General features: G+C 44.9%; 1 protein-coding gene and 1 long non-coding RNA gene across 12 annotated transcripts in view; one reads left to right on the top strand and one right to left on the bottom strand.

Annotated features, from left to right (window-relative positions):
- Window positions 1–22,684, top strand: part of LOC130858511 (uncharacterized) — a 63,130-nt gene extending 40,446 nt beyond the window's left edge. For both annotated transcript variants that reach the window (XR_009055066.1, XR_009055067.1), the window contains 2 exons: window positions 7,065–7,242; window positions 22,547–22,684. This is a non-coding gene — a long non-coding RNA (uncharacterized LOC130858511). The remainder of the gene's footprint in view (window positions 1–7,064; window positions 7,243–22,546) is intronic.
- The window catches only part of TTC28 (tetratricopeptide repeat domain 28), a 586,106-nt gene continuing 566,970 nt past the window's right edge, over window positions 6,643–25,778 (bottom strand). For 5 of the 10 annotated variants that reach the window (XM_057745050.1, XM_057745052.1, XM_057745053.1 and 2 more), the window contains 6 exons: window positions 25,404–25,635; window positions 24,735–24,811; window positions 23,255–23,278; window positions 22,543–22,672; window positions 13,427–13,534; window positions 6,643–12,193 (listed from right to left, as the gene is read on the bottom strand). In XM_057745050.1, the coding sequence (XP_057601033.1) occupies window positions 10,572–12,193; window positions 13,427–13,534; window positions 22,543–22,672; window positions 23,255–23,278; window positions 24,735–24,811; window positions 25,404–25,635 (2,193 nt within the window). In that variant the 3' untranslated portion in view covers window positions 6,643–10,571. The remainder of the gene's footprint in view (window positions 12,194–13,426; window positions 13,535–22,542; window positions 22,673–23,254; window positions 23,279–24,734; window positions 24,812–25,403; window positions 25,636–25,778) is intronic. The other 5 variants (XR_009055063.1, XR_009055064.1, XR_009055062.1 and 2 more) reach the window with 5 other exon arrangements.

Raw genomic sequence — 25,778 nt, 5'->3', positions numbered from 1 at the left:
ATCATTTATTGAGGTATAATCTACCTATTATGAACTGTACCCATTCTGACTAAAGAAATCAGTGTTTTAATTTATATTTATTGACATAATGGTAAACAGAATGGGTTTTAATTTTGTTTTCCAGTGTTTACTGCTAGTATATAGAAATATAGTTGTATTTACATTTGGTTGTGATGTCACTTCTTAAAATTCTTTATTTTTGCCTCTTTTTTCTCTGTAATATTGGCTTAAAAGAGACCAGACCACTATACAAATAAATTTAAATTATATTAAAACAAAAATTCATATCCTCAGTCACACTGACTGTCTTTCAGCAGCTCAGTAGTGCCTGGTGGCAGCTGGATTGGACGGCACAGATCTTCATCATTGCAGGAAGTTGTGTCGAAAAGCACTGGAGTGATGGGGTGACCACACCTTGGGATTTACCTCATTGTTCACTCGCAATGTTGTATAACTCGTTTTAACAATCTCTGTATTTACAGTACCTTGGAAGTTACATACCTATATCTAACAGCTTAATTAAATGCAGATTACAGTTTCATTTCAAGTCTACCTCATATGTGATGCTGTGTCCTTTGTACTGCATTACATAGAACTAAGAATTGACCACTAGATTTTGCAGCATGGATATAGCTCCTGATCTTGTGTTGGGCACAAAAGCTTGATTTGAGGGGATGATTCAAGAGACAAGAGCAAGAGTGGAAGTGGTGATACTGAGTATAGAGCAGTCACTTTGTTCTGAGAGAAGCGGAGAAATGGTATGTTTGCAGGACAGGAATGTGGGACCACATTGGAGAGATTACAGGACATTAATGTGCTGATAGGAATGATTCACCTGTGAGAGAGGAAGAATCTGACAGTGTGGGAGAGAGGGAGAATTACTGACACGTTGTCCTTTAGCTGGCAGGTGAGAGCAGGTTTGGCAAGTGGAGGTGTCTGTTGGCCGTGGAGAGGGGCCCAGGTGGCTCCACCCACAGTGATGGGAGGATGGGCTGAGCGTTAGCAGTAGGAAGTGATGTGCGGATTCTCTTCTGATTGATTTTATTTTTTTACATCCTAGCATCCAAGATCATAGAGGCCGCTCAATGGGTGGCCTTAGACTTACATGTTCTTCCATTTCACATGTGTATCTTATTCCTTTGCTGTTGTTTCTGTCTTCGGTTTGCCTGGCTCTACAGCCTTCCTGCCTGCTCTCCTTCTGACTTGATTCTTTTATACCATATGTTCAAACACCCACAACTAAGGTCATTAAATCAACAGGGGAAAAAAATCCCGTTTAAGTTAACCCAAGTGGGAAGTAACTGAACATCGAAGTGGGGAGCAGCCTGCAACTTGGCTACTTCAGGGACTTTGTCTCCCTCAAGGTGCCTTTGCATCAGCTCTTTTCTCCTTTGTCCACTGCTGGCTTCCTCTGCTCACTCAAGTTTCGCACCTCTGCAACTCTGGCCTGCACGTGGCCATGCTGGCTACTGACCTCAGTTTACATCATTACGTTTTGGCTTTGGCTTCAGCTGCAGAGACCTGATCTAGACCTGGATTAAATTCACGAGAAAAGGAATTTTGTCACAGGGGCTTTTGCTAAGGTTCTGATCTCCCGCAGGATTGGTGGCCCTGCTCAGGCCTCGTCAGTTACAGCCGGGAGAGTAGAGTCCTTCCACATATAGAATTCCTCTGCCTCCATAAGCTGTCTCATCTCTCAGGCTGAGCCAGGGCAGTTCTTAGCAGGGGCAGTCAGTGTGGAGGCACAGTGATTGGCATTTTCATTCATCAGGCTGTTTGGACTGTTTGTAATACAAGAGAGAATGGCATCTAATTAAAGTGCATGGTTTATTTTATGGACTTTTTAACAATCTGTTTTAACTTTCTGCTTTTTTTTTCTTTTTTGGCTACATTCTATTTATCACAACAAACCCTCAGCAAATATTTGTAGAATGAATGACTTTTGAAATGTTAGATAAGAACTGCCTCTTTTTTCTTAACTACATTGCAATTTTATATTTGTATTTTGGGTTTAAAAAGAAAATGGCTACACTTCAGAAAGCTCTGTATATGAAAAAAAAAAAAAAAAAAAGACTTTTGGCAGAATGCTGCCAGGCAGATCAGAATTCAAACTCATTTACCTGTCCCAATTAACTAAAATGGCAGATTTTGAGCCCTGCTATTGGGATTTAAAGTTATTTTATAATTTTAGAACTTATTTAATAAAATATATTGAGATATTTATATATTTAAGAACATTGTTGTTCCCTTAAGCCCAAATGCACAATTGCTACAAATCTAATAAATATCTTCAGATTGGCTGCAAATTCACTTGGGAGGCAAAATGTTTCCTTAATGCCAACGTGTCCTTTTAATGTATTTGGGTCCAGATGTTTCAACCTCATTTGCTGAAGTGGATGCAGCATTAGTCTGTCAGTTCCCTGCTGTTGGCCTTTATTTAGTATTATTAGAGGCTGTAAGCACGAATACTCATTGGGAAAGTTGAAAAGGCTTTAAATTGAAAAAGGTACCAAGCTGTGGTCCTTGTCCAGAAATCCTGAGGTTGAAAACAACAAAACAAAGTGACCATAAATAAAGCATTAGGATACTAATATTAAAAAGCACCACAGTAGCTAAAAGCAGTCCTGGTGGTACCTGTCTTCCATAGTAGGTGTCAATCAGGGTCCCTAGCACAGAACCAGATCTTCACTGAGGGCCAGTCTCTCCTGCAGGGGAGCATCTAACAAAGCACATATTCCACAACTGGACATGCAAATTCTCAAACATTAACAGGTAACATAAATTGTATTTCCACACGATTGTGCTTAGAAATCTTTGCATGGCGCTGTGCTAACCTTGCGCCCTTAGATCTACTCTACAGATTATTGTACTAAAGTCAATTTCTACTTTAACAGTAATAGTGGGGTATAGTTCTTACACTGTTTCTTAAGAAATGGTAGAACTGCTTGAAATTTCTCTTACATTGACATACATGTTTCATTGTTCTTATAATAGGAGTGTAATAGATTTGCTTTTCGTCTAATTACAGCATAAACCGTAGAATTCAGCACTCCAGTTCTCAGTGTGGTGATGTGCTCTGTAGTTTAATGCTGATTGGTTTTCCGTATATGAATGTGTTTGTAGATGCCCCTTAGGGCCGGAGCTCTGGCCATTAGGAATACCATGTGTGTGTTCATCAGCAAAGACAAGCACCAATGACTAACACATAGATCCACTTTCAGACTATGTTTTCCTAGTTTTAAAAACACAAGGATTTAATGGCCAGTGTTTTATTTTGGATTTTTATGTCCAGGTTTATAAATGAAATGGGCCTATCATTTTCTTATACTATCTATTGATCTTAGAATTAAGAATATCTCCGAGTGATTTTTAAATCTTTTATTTTTATATTTTCTTAAACAATTTGAAAATACAGAGTATTGCTGGTCCCTGAAAGTTTGGTGAAATGTATGTAAAACCATCTGGGCCTGTATTTTTTAGAGTTGGATAAAGGGCAAGGAGTTATGATTACCATTTTAATTTTAAGATTTCCTTCTTGCACCAGAGCGTTTAATATTTTTTCTTAAAGTTTATATAATTTAATTTATTGTCATATAGTTGCTAGTAACATTTTTCAGTCATCTTCAATTCCTTATGCAATAGTTTGTATGTGTGAACAGGGAAGTGGTATGCTGCAGTGCTTTGCAGTTGAAGTCACTTGCTTCCCACTCCTGATTCGAATTACATGGCTCCCTTCCCCAGCTGTGGTACCACTCCTGCATCTGAGGTCCACCATTCCCTGCATTTGGGGGTTCCTCAACTACATATGTATGCCTAAAACACACTAGTGTTATTTTGCATTTTCACATATATTTGCATAAACATATTCATAGTATTTTCTTACTAATTTCTCCTACATCTTTAGCTGTACCCACTTTTCCTTTTCTCTTTCTGTCTCCAGTACACACATCCATGTGCACGTGCGCACACACACACACACAGACACACACACACACTCAACCTTCCCAGAAACTGGTGTATTTTTTCTTTTTGGCAAACTTCACCCTTCTCAATCTTCTGTACTACCCTTTTGTTTGTTTCTGTTTTTTAAAATTTATCTTTTTGGCTGTGTTGGGTCTTCGTTGCTGCACACTGGCTTTCTCTAGTTGCGGCCAGCGGGGGCTACTCTTTGTTGTCGGTGCACAGGCTCCTTATTGTGGTGGCCTCTCTTGTGGAGCACGGGCTCTAGGCGCGTGGGCTTCAGTAGTTGCAGCACACAGGCTCAGTAGTTGTGGCTCACCAGCTCTAGAGCACAGGCTCAATAGTTGTGGCGCACAGGCTTAGTTGCTCTGCAGCATGTGGTATCTTCCTGGGGCAGGGATCAAACCCGTGTCCCCTGCATTGGCAGGCGGATTCTTATCCACTGTGCCACCTAGGAAGTCTTATACTATCCTTTTTATTATTAATTTCTGACTCTCGTTATTCCCTCCCTTCTTTTCTCTGTGGGTTTGTTCTTTTGCTAACTTCCTGGATCAGTCACCTAGCTCAGTGGCGTTATTCTTTCCTAACAGGCCAGTAGGCACTTGTACCACAGCACTGGCTGTTGAGGATGGCATCCCTCCTCATTGGTTGGGGTTTAAACAGTTACGTGTTTAAAATTAACCTTGAAAATAAACATTTAGGGCTATAATTTTTTCTTTAAAATGCCGCTTTGAATCACACTAATTTTTATGAAATTTTAAATTAATTGTATTCTTAAGCTATTATATAATTTATATATTTCCTGAAAGTGGCATGTAAGCAGAAATGAAAATAAGTATATGTTTTACTTTATCAGGTGAAAATGAGATTGTAGTCTATCATGCAAACTTCTGGTCTTGAATAGAACAAATAAGAAAAACCTCCATCATTAATAAAAGTAAACCCCAGAAATTCCCAAGTGGCACTGGAGGCATCTTTCAGTTTAGATACATAGTATTTTCTCATTTCTATTATGAGCTCCTCCATGGTTCATATGCTATTTAGTGCATTTTAAAATACCTAAGTGATTGGCAGCATTATCCTATTATTGATGCCTAACTGAATTGTGTTCTCATTAGGTTGGTGACAATGACATTGATTGCTCAGTATTTGCTAGAGGCCGGAACATGGTCTGTTTTTCATAAAATATTGTGTGCTTATGAGAAATGTGGATTCACTATCATAAACCAGGTTCTCTCCACGTCATAAGCCTGTTTGCTGATTGTTTAAATCCACCATATATACTTTCTAAATGTTTGTCTGCTTGATCTATCAGTTACTAAGAGGAAAGGGTAACATCTCCCGTTATAATAGTGTAGTTTTCCAAACTTGTGGTTCTGTCCGTTTTTACTTTATGAATTTTGAAGCTATATTGTTAGCTGCACAGAAATTTAGAATTTTGCCTGCTTTTTTTTTTTTTTAACATTAGAAAATGGATCTTCTTTGTTTTTATTAGCACCTTTTACTTTAATATCTATTTTGCTGATCTTTTATTGTCAATCACTTGGGGCCATTATGCTTTGGTAGCTGGGTTTTTTCTTCTCAGCATATTTTTTTTTTACAAGAACATGTGGCATATTGATCGTGTCAGCCTCCTTTTTCATTATTTCATTTACTTACATTTTTAATGATTACTGATTATCACTGATTTTTTTTTAATTTATTTCATTTTTTTTCCCTCCTCCTTTTAAAAGGTTTTTGTCGCTGTTCCCTCTTTTTTTCTTTTAGATCAACAAAGTTTTTTAAAAATTTATTTCTGCTCCACTAACTTAGTTTGGTATAATCCTCTATGTCTATTTTTGTGTGTGTGATTATGCATATTTAACTTATTGTAAAAATCTGCTCTTCTCTTCTCAAATAACACTTTAACGTCCTTGTTTTACATATTATTGCCCAGTATTTTAATTTTCTATTGCTACCCAAATGAGACATTACTCTTTTTATACAGTCAATACTTGCTTTGATTTTTTTTTCACATTCACCTAATTCTTTGTTCATTATTTCTTCAGGCATCTCAGACTTTTACATGTAGGTTTGTTTTCCTTTCTGAAATACAGTTGACCTTTGAACAATGTGGGGGTTGGGGCCCCAAACCTTTGCACAGTAAAAATCTTCACATAACTTATAGTCTGTCCTCCTTATATGTGCTTCCTTACTGTTCTTCCATATCCGTGGTTCCACATCTGCAGATTCAACCAACTATGGATTGTGTAGTACTGTAGTATTTACTACTGAAAAAAATCCACATATACGTGGACCTGTGCAGTTGAAACTGTGTTGTTCAAGGGTCAGCTGTACTTCTGTTGGAATTTTCTTTTAGATACAGGGATCTAGTGGTAATGAACTCTGTCTACAACTGTAGGATTTTCTGTCCTCTGAAACAGAAGATGAGAAGCATTTAGCCATCTAAACAACCACCAACAACAGGTACCCGGGCTGCGGGGCTGGAGGGGCCACGTGCAGGTCAGTTCTGCTGTGTGCTTTCTCTGGGTCTGCTCCTGGCAAATGTGGGGCTACCGTGTATTTATAAGGGTAAACTCCAGACAGAAATACATGCTCATTAATGACACGTGACCACTCCGTGTATGGCAAAGAAACCTAGAAAATATGGAACATGCATAGAAAGCGATTCAGATACAGCACTTAAAACCAAGGGAACTCATGCTTTAATAGACACTGAAATCACAAAGGAAGGCCACGTGCCTCAGCAATCTCAATAAAAATAGGAAGTTCTTTTTACATGGTAAATTTCATAATATAAAAAGTTTAATGCCATCTGGAAACTGTAATTTACAAAAAAAGTCCACATAGGCCAAAGATGGCTAACACTGCATACAAGGGGCAGTATGAGTGCCGGGTGGGGAAGGTGTCTAAGGAGGGGCATGTGGCCACGTGTGTCCTTACACGGAACAGCTTTGAAGGATCTGGCACAAACCGAGGCGCAGCTCACAAAGCACATGTGCAGTTCTCCTGGGTAAAACAAAGCATGTGATGGAAATTATACAGTTTTCACGTTCTGCCTACTTACTAAAAACAAACCAAGTTATCGTGTTATTCTTTTCCAGCCTGAACTGAAACTAAGAACGTGACAGTTCTCCTTGCGGTGGTGAGGGTGGCAGGACAGGCACTGTGCTGGGGACGTGCTGCAGTGACCGCCTGCTGGGATGCACCGGGACAGAGGAACACGACGAGGACAGCTTGCACAGCAGCACGTGGACCAGGGACTGCCTCAAACCAGTGGAGGTGAGAACATCTTCCTTTTACCACACACCAGTACCAAAACGCATCAGAATGTGAGCCCGAGGAGCTCATTTTGTCTTGGTATATGGACTTAGCTAAGATCAGTGATGTAGCTGAGTCGTTCACTGGTGAGACGTAAGACAGACTCTGCTACCTCGCTTTGCGGTCACACCACAGTTTCTAGGAGAGGGAGAGCTTATTGTTCATATGTGGTGTATTTGCATCTAATGGAGTAGAGTAGGGGCAGGGGTTCCAGTTTCCTGAGCTGAAAAAGAAATAACATCCAATGCTATCTGCATACAGTGAGGAAAAATATTTTTGTAAATTTCACCCACACCCATCGACTCCTTCCAAGTGGTGCAAAGAGCCGAGGACTATGCAGGGGTCATTCGCTTCTGTCCACATGGCTCAGGTTCCCACGCATTCCTGTCAGCTTTACGCACAGCCTGACACTCACTTTCCCTAGATTGTAGAAACAAGACATTATGCTAATTGTTTTCTGTCATGTATACTAGGAGTCAGCAAACTGTTTCTTAAAAGGCTAGATTAAATTTTAGGCTTTATGGACCAAGAGGTAAAATCAAGAATATTATGTAGGTACTTATTTATATAAATATTTTAAAATGTAAAATCCTTTCCTAGCTCATGGCTATAAAAATCCAAGGCTCTGATCAGATTTAGCCTGTGGGTCATCATTTGCCAACCCCTGATCTGTACAAAGAAATCTGCAAATTATACAATCTCACGTAACTTTTAAGTGCATACTTTTTTCAAGGTAGCCTGAAAAATTCACTTTGATTTTACATCCATTTCACTTGTATAGAAAACACCAAGACTGACAATAAACATAAAGAAGCGGTGACTCTACAGTGATTTTTAGATTGGTCCTATTATTTCATCATCTTTGCTTTCCTTTATATCTAGGACCAACCAAAAAAAATCATATATTCCATTTGGCGTTTCAACATGAAACCTACAACAACAAATGTACTTAGGACTGAAACCAGGTTAGGGTCCACGAGTCCTCCTCGCTGGCTTGGTAACCACGGGAAGCGGTCTGGGTGGTGGAGGGCGTGCACTAGAGGGAGGCAGCCTGGGCCTTGCCCTCGTCCTTAGGGATGGAGCACAGACCTGGGCCTTTCCTCCAGGGCTCCTTGGCACTTGGGAAAGAGGCTAAGAGTTGCTGAGAAAGGAACAGCCCAACTATCTACATGTGGATTCAGAAATTTACTTTGAGGTTTATTTCTTGTTATTGAGGACCTGCTTTTGCTATCTAAATGCACAGTGCTATAAACTTGGCTTTCATTTGCTACACTGGTACTTTTATTACCACTTATAAAAGACATAAAGACAACCTCATAGTTGCTTGCTTCTTTATAAAGTATTTTTCTTCCAGCATCGGGATCAGGGTTAGAATGGGACATCCTTACTTTTGCTTTTGTCAACATGGCTATTGGGTTAAACACAAAAAACTTCTATGACATAGCTCAGGAGAGTAAGACAAACTGAATATTATCTTTTCCGAGTACAGTGGGGAACAGGGCAAGTGGTCGGTGTATTTTTATAAAGTGAGATCCTACCCAAGGTTAAAAACTCTCCCTGGAGGCCTTGATGTTAGCGTCCCTCCTGTCAGCCCTGCCTGTCCACTTCCTGTGTGGCTGGTGTTCTGGGACAAGAGGCTGCCCACCTTTGTGTGATGGGCCCTCACAGTGAGGATGGCAGGATTTCAGTTTTAGAATTACGTAAAAGAGGCTTATGTAAATTCTCGAACTAAGTACTAACAGGATTTTCAGCACTTCTTTTCTTTATTAAAATAAGTTAATGGTTACCGCTACCTAGACTGTTCTTTTGTCTCGTCCCAGCTGGCAGCAATATCATGAACTGTGATAGCTGTAGGAAAAGTCCCTCTTTTTTTTCTATGACAACACTTTTAGGAATATCTCTTTGCCTGTTCAGCAGTAATTCAGATGTATGTCCCAGCAGAAACCCCCCCCCGCCCCGCTTCTGAGGCTGTGGACTTTAAAGTCTGTGTGGGGAGGGAATTTGTCCCTCAGACACAGCAGCAGGGATGGCAGGGCATTCTAAGGTGGGGGCAAAATGCAGCTCACAGATGGGAGACGCTAGGATTGTGGGAACCTGGTGGCAGATTTAAATAGGAGGAGTTTTAAAAGCCTAGAGTTGGGAAAAGATAACAAAATTAAGCAGATAATAAAGGGAATAGGAGCTGGAAGGCTAGATTGTGGTTAAGTCTAGTTAGCCATGGGATTTTTCTTTTGTGGGGGTGTGGTTTTCGGGGGTTTTGTTTTTTTTGTGGGTTTTTTTGCTTTTTTTTTTTTTTTTTTTTTTGCCTATAAGGAAACTGAATAATTTCAAACTCCCTCCCTCCAAACTTGATAATTACTTATTGATGACTATTCAAAATTTGACATTTTAAAAAACTTTTTGAGCTTTTAAAAATAATAGCTATAAATGCAAAGTACTATTGATAATAAAACCAAGTTGTTTATCCATGTACAAAAAAGGTCAGTAATGTTTTAAAAGCACAAAGTTGCATTTTTAAATCTCAATTGCATAGTTCTAAAATGCCTGGGTAAGAGTTACATAAATTTTTTTAAGAAAATTCAAGTTTGGTTGACAGAGGAGCCCCAGGGACACTTGTAGAGCTCCACAGAGCAGAGTTCAGGATGGAAGCGCTGTTTCGAAGTGAATTATTGCATTGTTACTCTGATGTTACAATATTATGAGGCCAAAATTGCTACAATTTAATTATAAATCATTGGCATTTTTAAAACCAGTATCCTGTTTTTGGCTACTATAATAACACTTTCATGTAGAATTCAACTTAGATTTTATATATCCCACACCCAACCAGCACCTGAAAGCCTTAAAAAAAACTCTATTTGTATTTCTGTGTATAAAAGGTACTGCATATATACCTCTTAGCAAAATATGTGCTCCCTTTCCTCTCCCCACCCTGGAACCATGACCATTTTTGTACAAAAATCCTGTTGAAGAATCACCTCAAAGATGAGAAGCAGGGAGTTCAAAGGTAAACATTTGGTGACGTGTGTAGAAAATTCCATGAGCCTCCTGTATCAACCCCACAGAAGTCCTGGCCTTTGGTGAATCTGGCCTAGAGTCCCAGGGGGGCCACCAGTGTGTGTGTGTGTGTGGCATCTGGGCATGGTGGCGCCTGTGCCCGGGGAGCACACCCACGGCTGGGATGGCTGCACGCAGGCAGGAGCAAGGCCGAGTGCAGAGAGCCGGGCTGCGGGCCTCCGTGCTCCGAGCCTCCGTGCTCCGAGTCAGTGTGGGTGGGTATAAAAGATGCTTTAGCATTTAGAGGAAGGAAAAAATCTTCCTGGGGACAGAAACTTGTAGCCGTTTCCAGAAGGCAGTCTCAAAGGGCATGTGGGAGCTGCGGCAGGAGGGCCGGTGGGCAGCGTGCTCAGCGAGGTGGTCTCTGTGTGCCAGTGTCCGTTGGGAGGAGCTTTTGGGGGCGTTTCGCCAGGTTGCTGCAAAGACAGCTCCTTAAGTTCCAGCTTGTCTGCTGCTTCCTCCTTCTTGTTGTGCCGAGGTGACAAGTTTAATAGACTGAGGACATCTCTCTTGGAAGTCATCGTTCCAGGGGTCCCCCGGAATATTTTCATTGGTCCCGTGGGATGCTGGGGTGTGCTCTGCCAGAACATCTTCAGGTTGTGGACAGCCTGCACCTTCTCGTCGATGGCCGCCATCTTCAGTTTGTCTATGTCGGGAGCATCCGCTGGACTTGAGCGAGCGGAGCCAGCTGAGGAGTAGGAGAGAGCTGGGGACGGTGCGCTTCCAGCAGGAGACTGGTGGCCTGAGCTCGGGGACATGTTCCTTGGTGATTTGGAAATGTGAGCACTATAAGGAGAGCTGGGATACTTCAGCTTAAAGAGAGGCTGGTCGGTCAGGGAAGTCTGGGAGTCGGAGCCGGGCGATGGCCGGCCACTGTGCTGGTTTGGGCTGTCTTTGATGGACGCCTCCGAGGTGGTGGGGCTGCTGTATCCTGAACTCACCTTGGGTAGGGAAGAGCTTCTGGCTGGGGGCTTTGGTTTGATAGTAACTGGCGATGACTGGCTCTTCTGGTGGGAGAGGGCAGGCCTGCTGAATGCACTTGTCTCCGATGCTCTGAAGACGGCCGTGCTGTTGGGCACAGACATGCCATCTTCAGGGTTAGTGCCCTTGTCCGGACCACCGCCCCTCTGAAGGCGCTCCACCGCAATGAGATGACTCTGTGTCTCCTCTAGAATCTTCTGGGCCAACTCTTGTGGATCAAGCTTTGGGTTGCTTTCTTCTTGGGATTTCACGGTACTATCTGTTTCTGTGCTAGACTGGTCTGATTCTCCTGTATCTGAACTTGCTAGTTTCCCAACCTTTTGGAAGGGTGAGTTTGGGCTGGGAATCAGAGTCATCTTGACTGGAGAGTGTGGAGTGCTGATGCTCCCCTTGGAGCTTCCCGACACTTTCACACCGCCAGCTGTCCCCATCTGGGGCTGTTTGTGACCTGGTGAGAAGCTAGTCTTTCTGTTTTCTTGGTAGGCCGCCAAAGGCTCAGTGCTGATGATGGAGAACCCTTCGTATTCTTCTTCATCTTTGCTGCCTGCAGGGTGCGCTGAGGGGGACAGCTGGCCCCGAGGCAGGGTGGATCGCTGTGGGTAGGTGTTCTTGGACCGGTCGCCGTCCTGCCGCGCTCGAGGACCCCCGCCTTCCGACCCGCCCTCAGGCTTGGAGACAAAGCTCATTGAGGAGGCGATGGAGCTCAGGCTGTACACAGAGATGGCGTCTGAGGCTACGCTCTCTGCACCGGTGGGAGAGAAAGGAGGGTGCTGGTAGCCCAAGGGCAGAGCGTTGGAGACAGACTGGGCTGAGGCCAGAGACTCCAGGGAGGATGAGCTGTCAAGGCTGAGGCGCTTGGGCAGCTCAGTGGAATCTGAGACAAAACATAAGCGCCCAGAGGACAGTTAGAATTCTGCATAGTTTTGATTTTTCTTTCATAGGCATCCTTATATGTATAGAAGCTAGCAAAGAATTATGCAAGTGTTACTTATACACAACTTGAATTCATCTTACAAGCCTGAAAAATACAGTCCTGTTGGAAAAAGTAAATCTTACACTGGGGACAAAAACACCCCAGGAGAGCCCACAGCCCTGCACGCGGCAAACCCCACCATGCGCCCACCTCCACTCTGCTCCCTATCTCACGGGACCCCATGGCGGCCTCCTGCACTGAATGGGGCAACCTGTGATGCCCCGTCCTAAACCCTCACCCACCATCCCTTCCATCTATGGCCCCATCACTCCACATCCCAGGAACCTCCTCGGAGTCACTTACACTCCTACCCGCACAGCCTCTCCGCTCACCTGCTCATAACTCCAATCAGGCTTTCATCCTCCCCAGTGCATGTAAAGGTCACCAGTGGCCACCCCCAAACCTGCTGTTCACTGCTCAGTTCTGCACAGTGGATCACACCCAGCCTTCCAGGCCCTCTCCTCATCTCTGTGACCTTTGACCCCAGGAGTGCCCACAGGACACAGTCCCCTTCTCCTTGGACCTGTGTGCACATTTATGTCTCCACAGTGGACTTCTCTAACCAGCTACCTATGAAGGTGTCCAACAGATATTTCAAAACAATGTGTCCAAGAGGGAACTCAGACCCGTTCCTTCTGCCACTTTCAAAAGGCAGCCCTGTCTGGCAGCTGTTCTAAAGAACAGGATGTCACCTCTGACCCTCTCTCTCTCTGAGCACAATCAGCAGGCCCTGTTGGCTGCCTTCAAGCCTTGGCCACCATCCCAGCCAGCATTTAGCATCACTCCGTCCCTTGAGAACGGCAGGCAGGCTCGCCCCAGGGTCTGAAAACCGCCTCGCGAGACCCGCCCTGGGCGCCACTGCTCCTTCCTGCCTCTGCTCCAATGCCACCCTCCCTTCCTAGTCCCTTAATCAGCACGTTTTCTGCAGAGCACGTGGCAGCACCTCGTCTAACAGTGCTACGTGTAAGTTCATCGTAAGTTGAGTTCCACGCGAGCAGGGAGTTTGTTATTTGAATATTCCCTAACACACAACAAATGTCCACTCACTTAATTCCTGCTCTTCCCAAACCGTAATCAGGGTCATGCCCGTGGCTCCTAGAGGCCCCTTGGGGCGGCACCACGCGGAGCTCTTACCAAAGAGTGCGAGCAGGGCCTGGAGCGCAAAGTGCATGGTCCGCCGATTGGCTTGTTTCCCCGTTTTCAGGATTACTTCCTCCTGGCCAACCTCGCAGAGATCAAAACCTAAAGAAACAAAGAATATAAACACGTGCTTCCTTAGGGAAGATTCCATCCTGAAGAGGATGAATTCTGTAGGGTGCCTCACCCAGTCCCAGCGGAACCCCTGCAGACCCCTCGGAAAGCGCCGCCTGGATCCCCCACCTGCATGTCATTCACGTGAACGTCCGTCATGTGAACTGACAAGGGCCGGCTCTGCGCGCCTCACACCTGCTCAGCGTTGCTCCCCCTTGCTGTGTGCAGGCCTCTGTCCCTTCGTGGGGCGCTGGCTGCTTTCCCGCCCTGAATGAACTGCGTTCTCCAGAGAGGAGGGTGGGAATTAACACATCACCTCCACTCTTTTACAGAAGAACAGTCCACTTAAAGAAGACTGTCCAGGAGAAACCCTGGCCACTCCATTTAAAGCTGGTGCAGGCGAAGGTGGAAGCTTCTCAAGGACAAGGACAGTTTCTCCACGCGTGGTGAGTGTCTGCCACAGTGTCTGAGATGAGCTCTCTCCGATGCTGCAGAATCTGCTCTTGGCTGAACCGCCCTGCAGGGAAGCCCTGCTCTGCTGGAGGCCAAGGGGCTGCTCCCGAGACACGACACGGAGCCGGCACAACAAAGGCCAGGAGGCTGCCTAACGAGCTGTTGCCACAGCAGCTCTGAGACACATGGGGGGCCAGCACGTCTCCCGGGAAGAGTGCAGGAGGAAGAAGCCAAACACAGACGCCACAGCCAGTGCTGTGTCCACAGGCGGGGCCACCAAGCAAGGAGATAGGGCCTAAGAGCCTCAGCACAGAACATCGCCACTCGCGGATCACAGAGCGCTGCTTGCAACAGTGCAGACACTCACTGCTGGCAGCCAGGGGGCGGCCCTGTGATCCCAGGCCTTCTGCTCCTTTGAGCTCACAGTGTTCCCACAGCAGGGACCCATGACACACTATGCACGATGGAGAGCACTCGCCAAAGGAAAATTCTCTTTTTTATTCTTGTAATTCTGATATTGGTTCGGACACTGTCACTCCTGTGGTAATTAGATTCAATAGAGCAGCCACTCAGCATTCTGGTTGCTCTGGGACATTTTCCTCTCTGAACTCAGAAATAAACAGTCCCTGAAAACAACGGGAAGGTCTTAGAGAACTCAGCACTTAGAAAACGAATATCTAATAATATAAATGTATCTTTTAGTTAGAAAACTCTACTTTATCAAAGTGATTTGAACTGGTTGCTCCAATAAAACTGAGTCCTCTAAATAAGCCACAGCCCTGTGATGGGTTGTGATGGTGCTGAGGGCTGGAGAGGGTATGCTTCTCCCCAATCTCAGTCCAAAGGATTTAAAGATTAGAAAAGTATGCACACCCATCTCACCCTTTGAGTATCAGTGGGATTCGGGAAGTACAGAGACATAGAAGAGCATCAACGAAAATCACCCCGGATCCCAACAGCAGAGAGAGCCAGTGACATACCTGGCAAAGGGGCCTCAGAAACCGCCTGTCCACAGGGGAGGAGGGCTGGCCCCGCCACACCCACTCCTGAGGGGGGCTGAGGCCCTGCGTGAGGATGAGAGCTTCTCTTTATACAGAAGGACCTTGACTTTGTTCTAGCCTCACCCTGCAGCTTGTCACAGAAGTGAAGAGACCCATCCTGGTGGACCTGGCCTTTCTCACCCTTGCTCCATTTTCTCCTGAGTACATTTAATTAGATATAAATTTACACCAGGAAGACATGTTTTAAGTCCACAGAAAACAAGCAAATAGTACAAATCATAAAGGACATTGAAGCTTTTACTCGCAGGGGATCTGGAGCCCCTGTGGGGCTGTGCCATATGTTGAGGTGGGCTGGGAAAGGTCATCTACAAATGGGCTAGAAAAGATGGCCCAATACTGAATATCCAGGCTTCCCAAGAGAATAACAGTTCCTTAAAAAGGAATCTCAGGGATGGCAATCAAGATGGCAGAGTAGGAGGACGTGCGCTCACTCCCTCTTGCAAGAGCACTGGAGTTACAACTAACTGCTGACCAACCATCCACAGAAAGACACTGGAACTCACCAAAAAAAAACCACCCCACATCCAGAGACAAAGGAGAAGCCACAATGAGACTGCAGGAGGGGCGCAGTCATGTTAAAATCAAATCCCGTAAATGCTGGGTGGGTGACTCACAAGCTGGAGAACAGTTATACCACAGAAGTCCTGAGGGTTCTGAGCCCCACATCAGGCTTCCCAACCTGGGGGTCCAGCAACGGGAGGAGGAATCCCCACAGAATCAGACTTTGAAAGCCAGCTGGATTTGACTGCAGGACCTCCACAGGACTGGGGAAAACAGAGACTCCACTCTTGGAGGGCACACAAAAAAGTGTGCTCACCAGGACCCAGGGGGAAGGAGCAGTGACCCCATAGGAGACTGAACCAGACCCACCTGCTGGTGTTGGAGGGTTGCCAGCAGAGGTGGGGGGCAGCTGTGGCTCACCGAGGAGACAGGGGCACTGGCAGCAGGGGTTCTGAGAAGTGCTCATTGGCCTGAGCCCTTCCAGAGTCCACCATTAGCCCCACCAAAGAGCCTGTAAGCACCAGGGCTGGGTTGCCTCAGGCCAAACAACCACAAGGGTGGGAACACAGCCCCACCCACTGACAGACAAGCAGATGAAAGTGTCACTGAGCTCCACCCACCAAATCGGATTAAAGTTTTACCGAGCTCCACCCACCCAGGCCAATCCAGCATCAGTCCCTCCCATCAGGAAGCACCCACAAGCCTCCCAGACAGCTTCCTCCACAAGAGGGCAGACAGCAGAATCAAGTAGTATCAGCAGTATTTCATCTGTGGAACTGAAAATCATGGCCACAGAAAGAGAAAATGAAAAGGCAAAAGACTTTGTACCAGATGAAGGGACAAGATAAAACACCAGAAAAACAACTAAATGAAGAGGAGATAGGCACTCTTCTGGAAAAAGAATTCAGAATAATGATGGTGAAGATGATCCAGGACTTTGAAAAAAGGTTGGATGCAAAGATCGAAAAGTTGCAAGAAAAGTTTACCAAAGACCTAGAAGAATTAAAGAACAAACAAACAGAGATATGCAACACAATAACTGAAATGAAAAATACACTTGAAGAAACCAATAGCAGATTAACTGAGGCAGAAGGACGAATAAGTGACCTGGAAGACAGAATGGTGATCATCACTGATGCAGAAAAGAATAAAGAAAAAAGAATGAAAAGAACTGAAGACAGCCTAAGAGACCTCTGGGACAATGTTAAACGCACCAACATTCGCATTATGGGGGTCCCAGAAGGAGAAGAGAGAGAGAAAGGACCTGAGAAAATACTGGAAGAGATTATAGTTGAAAACTTCCCTAACATGGGAAAGGAGATAGCTACCCAAGTCCAGGAAGCACAGAGAGTCCCAGGCAGGATAAACCCAAGGAGAAACATGCCAAGACATATCGTAGTCAAACTGACAAACATTAAAGACAGAGAAAAGTTACTAAAAGCAACAAGGGAAAAACGACAAATAACACAAGGGAACCCCCATCAGGTAAACAGCTGATTTCTCAGCAGAAACTCTGCAAGCCAGAAGGGAGTGGCATGATATATTTCAAGTGATGAAAGGGAAGACTTACAACCAAGTATACTCTACCCAGCAAGGATCTCATTCAGATTCGAGGGAGAAATCAAAAGCTTTACAGACAAGCAACAGCTAAGAGAGTTCAGCACCACCAAACCAGCCTTACAACAAATGCTAAAGGACCTTCTCTAAGTGGGAAACATAAGAGAAGAAAAGGACCTACAGAAACAAAAACAAAACCATTAAGAAAATGGTACTAGGAACATACATATCGATAATTACCTTGAATGTAAATGGACTAAATGCACCAACCAAAAGACACAGACTAGCTGAATGGATACAAACACAAGACCCATATATATGCTGTCTACAAGAGACCCACTTCAGACCTAGGGACACATACAGACTGAAAGTGAGGGGATGGAAAAAGATATTCCATGCAAATGGAAATCAAAAGAAAGCTGGAGTAGCGATACTCATATCAGATAAAATAGATGCTAAAATAAAAAATGTTACAAGAGACAAGAAAGGACACTACATAAAGATCGAGGGGTCAATCCAAGAAGAAGAGATAACAATTATAAATATATATGCACCCAATATAGGAGCACCTCAGTACATAAGGCAAATGCTAAACTAACAACTATGAAAGAGGAAATCGACAGTAACACAATCATAGTGGGGGACTTTAACACCCCACTTACACCAATGGACAGATCATCCACACAGATAATTAATAAGGAAACACAAGCTTTAAATGACACAATAAATTGGCTGGATTTAATAGATATCTATAGGACATTACATCCAAAAACAGCAGATTACACATTCTTCTCAAGTGCACATGGGACATTCTCCAGGATAGATCACATTTTGGGTCATAAATCAAGCCTTGGTAAATTCAAGAAAATTGAAATCGTATCAAGCATCTTTTCTGACCACAATGCTGAGATTAGAAATCAATTACAGGAAAAGAACTGTAAAAAACACAAACACAAACACATGGAGGCTAAACAATACGCTACTAAATAACCAACAGATCACTGAAGAAATCAAAGAGGAAATCAAAAAATACCTAGAGACAAATGACAATGAAAACACAACGACCCAAAACCTATGGGATGCAGCAAAGGCAGCTCTAAGAGGGAATTTTATAGCGATACAATCCTACCTCAAGAAACAAGAAACATCCCAAATAAACAATCTAACCTTACACCTAAAGAAACTAGAGAAAGAAGAGCAAACAAAACCCCAAGTTAGTAGACGGAGAGAAATCATAAAGATCAGAGCAGAAATAAATGAAATAGAGACAAAGAAAACAATAGCAAAAATCAATAAAACTAAAAGCTGGTTCTTTGAGAAGATAAATAAAGTTGATAAACCTCTAGCAAGACTCATCAAGAAAAAGAGGGAGAGGACTCAAATCAATAAAATTAGAAATGAGACAGAAGTTACAACGGACACCACAGAAATAAAAAGCACCATAAGAGATTACTACAAGCAAGTATATGCCAATAAAATGGATAACTTGAATGAAACGGACAGATTCTTAGAAAGCTATAACCGTCCAAAACTGAATCAGGAAGAAACAGAAAATATGAACAGACCAATCACAAGTAATGAAATTGAAACTGTGACTAAGAATCTCCCAACAAACAAAAGTCCAGGACCAGATGGATTCACAGGTGAATTTTATCAAACATTTAGAAAAGAGCTAACACCCATCCTTCTCAAACTCTTCCAAAAAATTGCAGAGGAAGGAACACTCCCAAACTCATTTTATGAGGCCCCCATCACCCTGATACCAAAACCAGACAAAGATACTACAAAAAAAAGAAAACTACAGACCAATATCACTGATGAATTTAGATGCAAAAATCCTCAACAAAATACTAGCCAACAGAATCCAACAACACATTCAAAGGATCATACACCATGATCAAGTGGGGTTTATCCCTGGAATGCAAGGATTCTTCAATATATGCAAATCAATCAATGTGATACACCATATTAACAAAGTGAAGGATAAAAACCACATGATCATCTCGATAGATGCAGAAAAAGCTTCTGACAAAATTCAACACCCATTTATGATAAAAACTCTCCAGAAGGTGGGCATAGAGGGAACCTACCTCAACATAATAAAGGCCATATATGACAAACCCACAGCAAACATCATTCTCAATGGTGAAAAACTGCAAGCATTCCCTCTAAGATCAGGAACAAGACAAGGATGTCCACTCTCGCCACTACTACGCAACATCGTTTTGGAAGTCCTTGCCACAGCAATCAGAGAAGAAAAAGAAATAAAAGGAACCCAAATTGGAAAAGAAGAAGTAAAACTGTCACTGTTCACAGATGACATGATACTATACATAGAAAATCCTACAGATGCCACCAGAAAACTACTTGAGCTAATCAATGAATTTGGTAAAGTTGCAGGATACAAAATTAACACACAGAAATCTCTTGCATTTCTATACACCAACAATGAAAGATCAGAAAGAGAAATTAAGGAAACAATCCCATTCACCATTGCAACAAAAAGAATAAAATACCTAGGAATAAACCTAACCAAGGAGGTAAAAGACCTGTACTCAGAAAACTATAAGACACTACTGAAAGAAATCAAAGAAGACAGAAACAGATGGAGAGACGTACCATGTTCTTGGAATGGAAGAATCAACATTGTGAAAATGACTATACTACCCAAAGCAATCTACAGATTCAGTGCAATCCCGATCAAATTACCAATGGCATTTTTCACAGAAATAGAACAAGAAATTTTACGATTTGTATGGAAACACAAAAGACCCAGAACAGCCAAAGCAATCTTGAGAAGGAAAGATGGAGTTGGTGGAATCAGGCTTCCTGAGTTCAGGCTATACTACAAGGCTACAGTGATCAAGACAGTATGGTACTGGCACAAAAACAGAAATACAGATCAATGGAACAGGATAGAAAGCCCAGAGATAAACTATGGTCAACTAATCTATGACAAAGGAGGCAAGGATCTCCAATGGAGAAAAGGCAGCCTCTTCAATAAGTGGTGCTGGGAAAACTGGACAGCTACCTGTAAAAGAATGAAATTAGAACACTTCCTAACACCATACACAAAAATAAACTCAAAATGGATAAAAGACCTAAATGTAAGGCCAAGCACTATAAAACTCCTAGAGGAAAACATAGGAAGAACACTCTTCGACATAAATAACAGCAAGATCTTTTTTGATCCACCCCCTAGAGTAATGGAAATAAAAACAAGAATAAACAAATGGGACCTAATGAAACTTCAAAGCTTCTGCACAGCAAAGGAAACTATAAGCAAGACAAAAAGACAACCCTCAAAATGGGAAAAAATAGTTGCAAATGAATCAGCAAAGGACTAATCTCCAAAATATATAAACAGTTTATCCAGCTCAATATGAAAAAAAACCAAACAACCCAATCAAAAAATGGGCAGAAGACCTAAATAGGCATTTCTCCAAAGAAGTCATACGGATGGCCAAGAGGCACATGAGAAGCTGCTCAACATCACTAATTATTAGAGAAATGCAAATCAAAACGACAATGAAGTATCATCTCACACCGGTTAGAATGGGCACCATCAGAAAATCTAGAAACAGTAAATGCTGGAGAGGGTGTAGAGAAAAAGGAATGCTCTTGCATTGCTGGTGGGAATGTAAATTGATACAGCCACTATGGAAAACAGTATGGAGGTTCCTTGCAAAACTAAAAATAGAACTATCATATGACCCAGGAATCCCACTGCTGGGCATATACCCAGAGAACACCATCATTCAAAAAGACACATGCACTCCAGTGTTCATTGCAGCACTATTTACAATAGCCAGGACATGGAAGCAACGTAAATGTCCATCAACAGATGAATGGATAAAGAAGATGTGGTACATACATACAATGGAATATTACTCAGCTGCAAAAAGCAATGAAACTGGGACATTTTTAGAGACATGGATGGACCTAGAGACTGTCATACAGAGTGAAGTGAGTCAGAAAAACAAATATCGTATATTAACACATATATGTGGACTATAGAAAAATGGTACAAATCAACTGGTTTGCAAGGCAGATATAGAGACACAGATGTAGAGAATAAACATATGGACACCAAGTGGGGAAAGCGGGGAGGGTTTGGGGGGGAATGAATTGGGAGATTGGGATACCAAATTGTACACTCTAAATATATGCAGTTTATTGTAAAAAATAAATAAAAAGTTAAAAAAAAGATATCAAAAAAAAAAAAAAGAAGTGATGGCAGCCTGGACTCTACTGTGACAGCAGAGGTGATCAGAAGTGGTCAGACTGGGAATGTGATGGGGTTTTTAAAAAAAAAAAAAAAAAAAAATCTCGGCCCTGCCATGTTTGATGGCTGGTCCCTGTAGCAGTGAATCCAGGCCACGTCAACCTCCAAAGATTACCCACTCCCTCAGGTTAAAAACCAAGGACCTTTCACTGGCCTCATGGCCCCAGGATCTGCCCCATCCTCTTCCTCATCCACCCCCGTGTCCCCTGCACCCCGCCCAGGCCTCAGGCTCACTGATGCTCTTCCCTCTGCCTGGATCTTTCACTCACAGGCTCTGGGCCTGCCAGGCTCCCTGCCCTCACCCCTCCAGCCCATCACTGTGACCTGATGCTTTTGTCTGTCACGGGGCTTCCTCACTTTCTGAGGTGCTCCCCTTAGATTAGGTCTTTCTATGTCCATCTTCCTCTCTAGTATTAGGTCCTTCTATATCCGTGTTCCTCTCTAAGAGGGCAAGACTTTTTATCCTTTCTTCACTGCTATATCTGCAGTACCTAGAACCCTGCCCGACACAGAACTGGTGTTTTTAAAAAAAAAAAAAAAGTGAGGCGTGAATGGCTTCCTGGAAGTCACACAGGCACTTACTGGGGCAGGAGGAGAGCCACCTAGCCTCTCAAGGTGTTTTATGAACAAATGCATCTGTGGTAAGAAAGTAGCAACATTGTTGGGAGCTGCCTCAGCTGTGTTACAATGTTGAAAAAGGCAGAGTGTTCTGGATTGAACAAGGATCCTGGAACATGCAGTTCTAGGTCCCCATAGTCAACCAAAGGTGGTTTCAAGTGTATTTTTTTTCTGCCAAGTTCCAGTCGCCAGAGACCAGTATTGAAATCATTATTTGATGGCTTCAGTTTCTTTTCTTTAATCATGGCCTGACTCCCAGCAATACTGAAATCCAGCGGATTCATCTTAACGCGATGACTACAAATGGAAATCATAATGTAGGGAAAATGGGACAAAGCCAAAGGCCATTTGGAAATTGTGCGAAAGCACTAGAGTCTTTGTGTTAGCTATTTTTAAGTAATAAACTAAGAAAACACTAAGACTCCTAACAGTCTACCAACTTTACCCAATACAACTAGGAGAAAAATAGATTTTTAAAAAATAGAATGAAAGAAGCCAACTAAGTCAAGGATGCTCTGTCCTACCTAGAGCCGCCAGGAACTCATGACACCCCGGGAGCCGCCACAGCTGGACGCTGATGGAGACCTGAATGGGGGCCGATGCGAAGTCCTGCTCCTTCTCGCCGGCCTGCAGCTGGACCAGCACCTGGTGGAGCTGAGTGGGGAGAGCGTCAGCGTCCGCTGCGTCCACCCATCCCCCCCCCCGGGATCTGTCCCCAAGTTTTTCTTGTGTCACCTGTTATTGTCATCACTAATGACCTTATACGTGGGTAGCATTTGAAATTCTTTTTATGGTGCCTCCATGCCTATTGTCCTGCTGTTCTCTCTCTGGGAGCTTGAGGGCTGGCCCACAGGCAGGGTTTCTGCTTCCAGCCTCTTCCCTCGGGCACTGGCCACGGGGCTCTGAGCACAGGAGGGGGCTCGGGGCCTAGAGAAGGGCTGGGTGTCCCGGACACACAACCTGCTGAGTGGGTGAACCCCACCCCGGGCCTTCTGTGGGTTCACTGTGTGTCGCTCCTGCCCCTGCTGTTCTGAGGGAACTTGAAAAGGTCAAATCAAGAGCACATGAAGGGTGGAGCAGGAAAGGGGAGCCAGAGTGGAGGGGGGCAGACTGCCTGAGCCAGCGGCACTGCCCCCGCCTGAGCGCGTACTGGTGAGACAGCAGTGCCAGGGGGACCGTGGGGTGGGCGGGTTGAGGGGCTCACCTGACGACAGTGCTACTTAGAGTGGTACTCACCATTCCAACCATATTTTTAACAGCCTTCGGCCAGCAGATTATAAGAGAAAGAGAGAGAAAGAGAGAGAAAGAAGAGAGTTTAGACTCAAGCACAGGTAGTTATGCAACACACGCTGATCACTGCTGTAGGAAGCACCACACCGGGCCCGCGGCTCTGACCCGGAGGGGAGAGGAGCGAGAGTCAGCAGGGACACACAGGAGGACGCACAGCCACGCCCAGGCCAAACGTGCTGGGGGCGGGGGGGCGGGGTGGGGGTGGGGGGTCAGGGCCGGGGTCGGCCAGACAGGCCACTCTGTAAGCAGAGTCTGAGGTTCCAGAGTGGTTCGGAAATGCCTGCCATCCCCAGCCACCCTGTGGAGCTCCCTGTGCTGCCACCAAAAGCAAGAAACTAGGCTATCGGCTCCTTAGATGCTCAGCCTTGCCCTGCAAATGTAACTCTAGTTTTTTCTTTCTGTAGAGCACAGGCTTGTAGCCCTGGGTTCAGGATGTTTAAATGTCTTCCTGATTCTATTCAACAAGCAGATCTAACACACTTATTACAAAATGAGCAGAAACTTTGTGAAGGGGCCAGATCCGTGAGCTACATTCCAAATCCAGGCTGGAAACCAGCCCAGGGAGGGGAGGCTCCAGGCACCGCTCAGATTTTCAGAGGTTAACCCGAGATGGAGCAGCTTCACTTCTTACACATAGAAACAGTTCTGCTAAAATGAAATCTGCTGATATCTAATAACAATGTGTACTACTTTTTCAAATTATTACACTCTGAGATGACCAGAGAAAACTGTTCTGTGCTCTTTAGACAGGGGTTGCTATACTGTCACCCAGGGGCTTGTTCTAGACCCTCACTGGCCAGTAGGAAGATCAGAAGCTCTTAGGCCAAGTTGAGGAGGGCCTGCATGATGCTAAGGGTTAGAATCCTTCCGTTTTCTGAATCAGATCTACATTCTCCTAAAAGAAAGCACTTTTTGAACACCTACTAAGCACTATATTTCATGAGAGTTGACTTTGTGTTCACCACTGTGCCTCAGTGGTGGTTTCGTTTCAGACAGGGGTCATACTCTGATCTGAGAATAAGCATTGGAACACCTGTAGCCATCCTGACAGGCTGGCCCTACACCTGCCGGCTTGGGGCTGGTGGCTGCACCTCTTGTCATTCGGCAGAAACAGTTGGTGGTTAGGGATGACAAGGTGCAGGAGGCCACAGAATGAAGAGTTTTCAAGAAATGTCCTGAGACCACAGGGGCTCCTTAAGCATCCCCTGAGGCCCTAACACTCTTGGGACTCAGCGCCCAGAGAGGACACTGCGAGAACTTGCTCCTCTCTGCCTGCACGTCTCAGGCCCTCGCCTTTTCCTTCTCATTACCTAGGCTGGAAAAAACAGACTGCGTCACATGCAGGTTCCTATCTGGGGCCAAATCATTGTCTCTCCAACTCAGCAGAGCCCTCAGGCCTGGGCTCAGCTGTCCTGGCTCGACTCACCCGGCTGATGAGCTGCTCGCCCGTCTCCGAGGCAGTGATGAGCTTGCAGAGGGCTTGGAGGGCAGGGTTAGGCAGACCTAAAGCAAGAAGCAGGCAGGCGTTATCCAGAGGGGCCTCCGCACCCACGGTCCTGTGCCTTCCGAGGGGAAAGCACCCCAATGCTCAGTTTTGGTGGCATTTTTAAAAGCTTGGGACAGCCACACGTGTGTGTCCATGTCTGACTTGTCTCTGAGAAGGACAGGTGGAGGCAGGGCCGGTCCTGACCCTGCTGTGTCCTCCAGGCATGTAGTCACATGCCAGGACCCTGACGTCACTCAGGCAGCATCACCCCCTCCAAGTGAAGCACAAAGGGCAGCCCTGAGCATCTGTACCCTGCGTCACCCTGGGGTCAGCCACATGGCTCTGTCAGATCCGAAGCTGCTGATTAAATGTTAATAGCAGCTACTGTTTGCCCAACATGACCTCATGTCACCCCAGGAAGGGGCAGAGGGTGTGTTGCCATCACAGGTGGAAACACCAGGTCGGGAGCACTCATTTCCCCCACGTCAGGAGGAGTCTGTGTCTGGGAATCCTTGGCAATTCTCAGGAGACCCTCGCTCCTCCCCACCTGAGACCCGGCAGGGGCCACGGCCAACCCCCACCCTGGGCGTGCTGTCAGCGGAGGCTCACCCAGCAGGGACTGGAGGGTACTGCTGCACTGCTGGAGCCGGTCGCCCGGGTCAGAGGTCGGGAAGAAGACAGCCGCAGGCAGGCCGCTGGCTGGGGGGTCCAGCCGGAAGCCCACAGCAGTGAGGAGGGCCTGCCAGCCCGGGATGCCGCCCACTTTGTTCTCCACGCTCTGCTGGGATGTGTACATGGCGTTGCGCTGCCCATTCTGAATGCGCTGCAGGGACTTCTCCACCTGCAGGGGAGGAGGGGAGGGGAAGGGAGGGGGGAGTGAGACACCGCTTTTGGCGGCGGGGGTGGGGGGGGGCTGGTTTCTCTCCAGGTGGCTTTGGGGAAACATAAAACCTGTGTGGGAAGCCGCAGGGCTGACAGCTGCCA

The sequence above is a fragment of the Hippopotamus amphibius genome, chromosome 8 (assembly GCF_030028045.1).
Source record: "Hippopotamus amphibius kiboko isolate mHipAmp2 chromosome 8, mHipAmp2.hap2, whole genome shotgun sequence".
In the NCBI taxonomy this organism is placed as follows: domain Eukaryota; kingdom Metazoa; phylum Chordata; class Mammalia; order Artiodactyla; family Hippopotamidae; genus Hippopotamus; species Hippopotamus amphibius.
The sequence above is the reverse complement of the archived record's forward strand: the minus strand, read 5'-3'. Positions and strand labels throughout refer to the sequence as shown.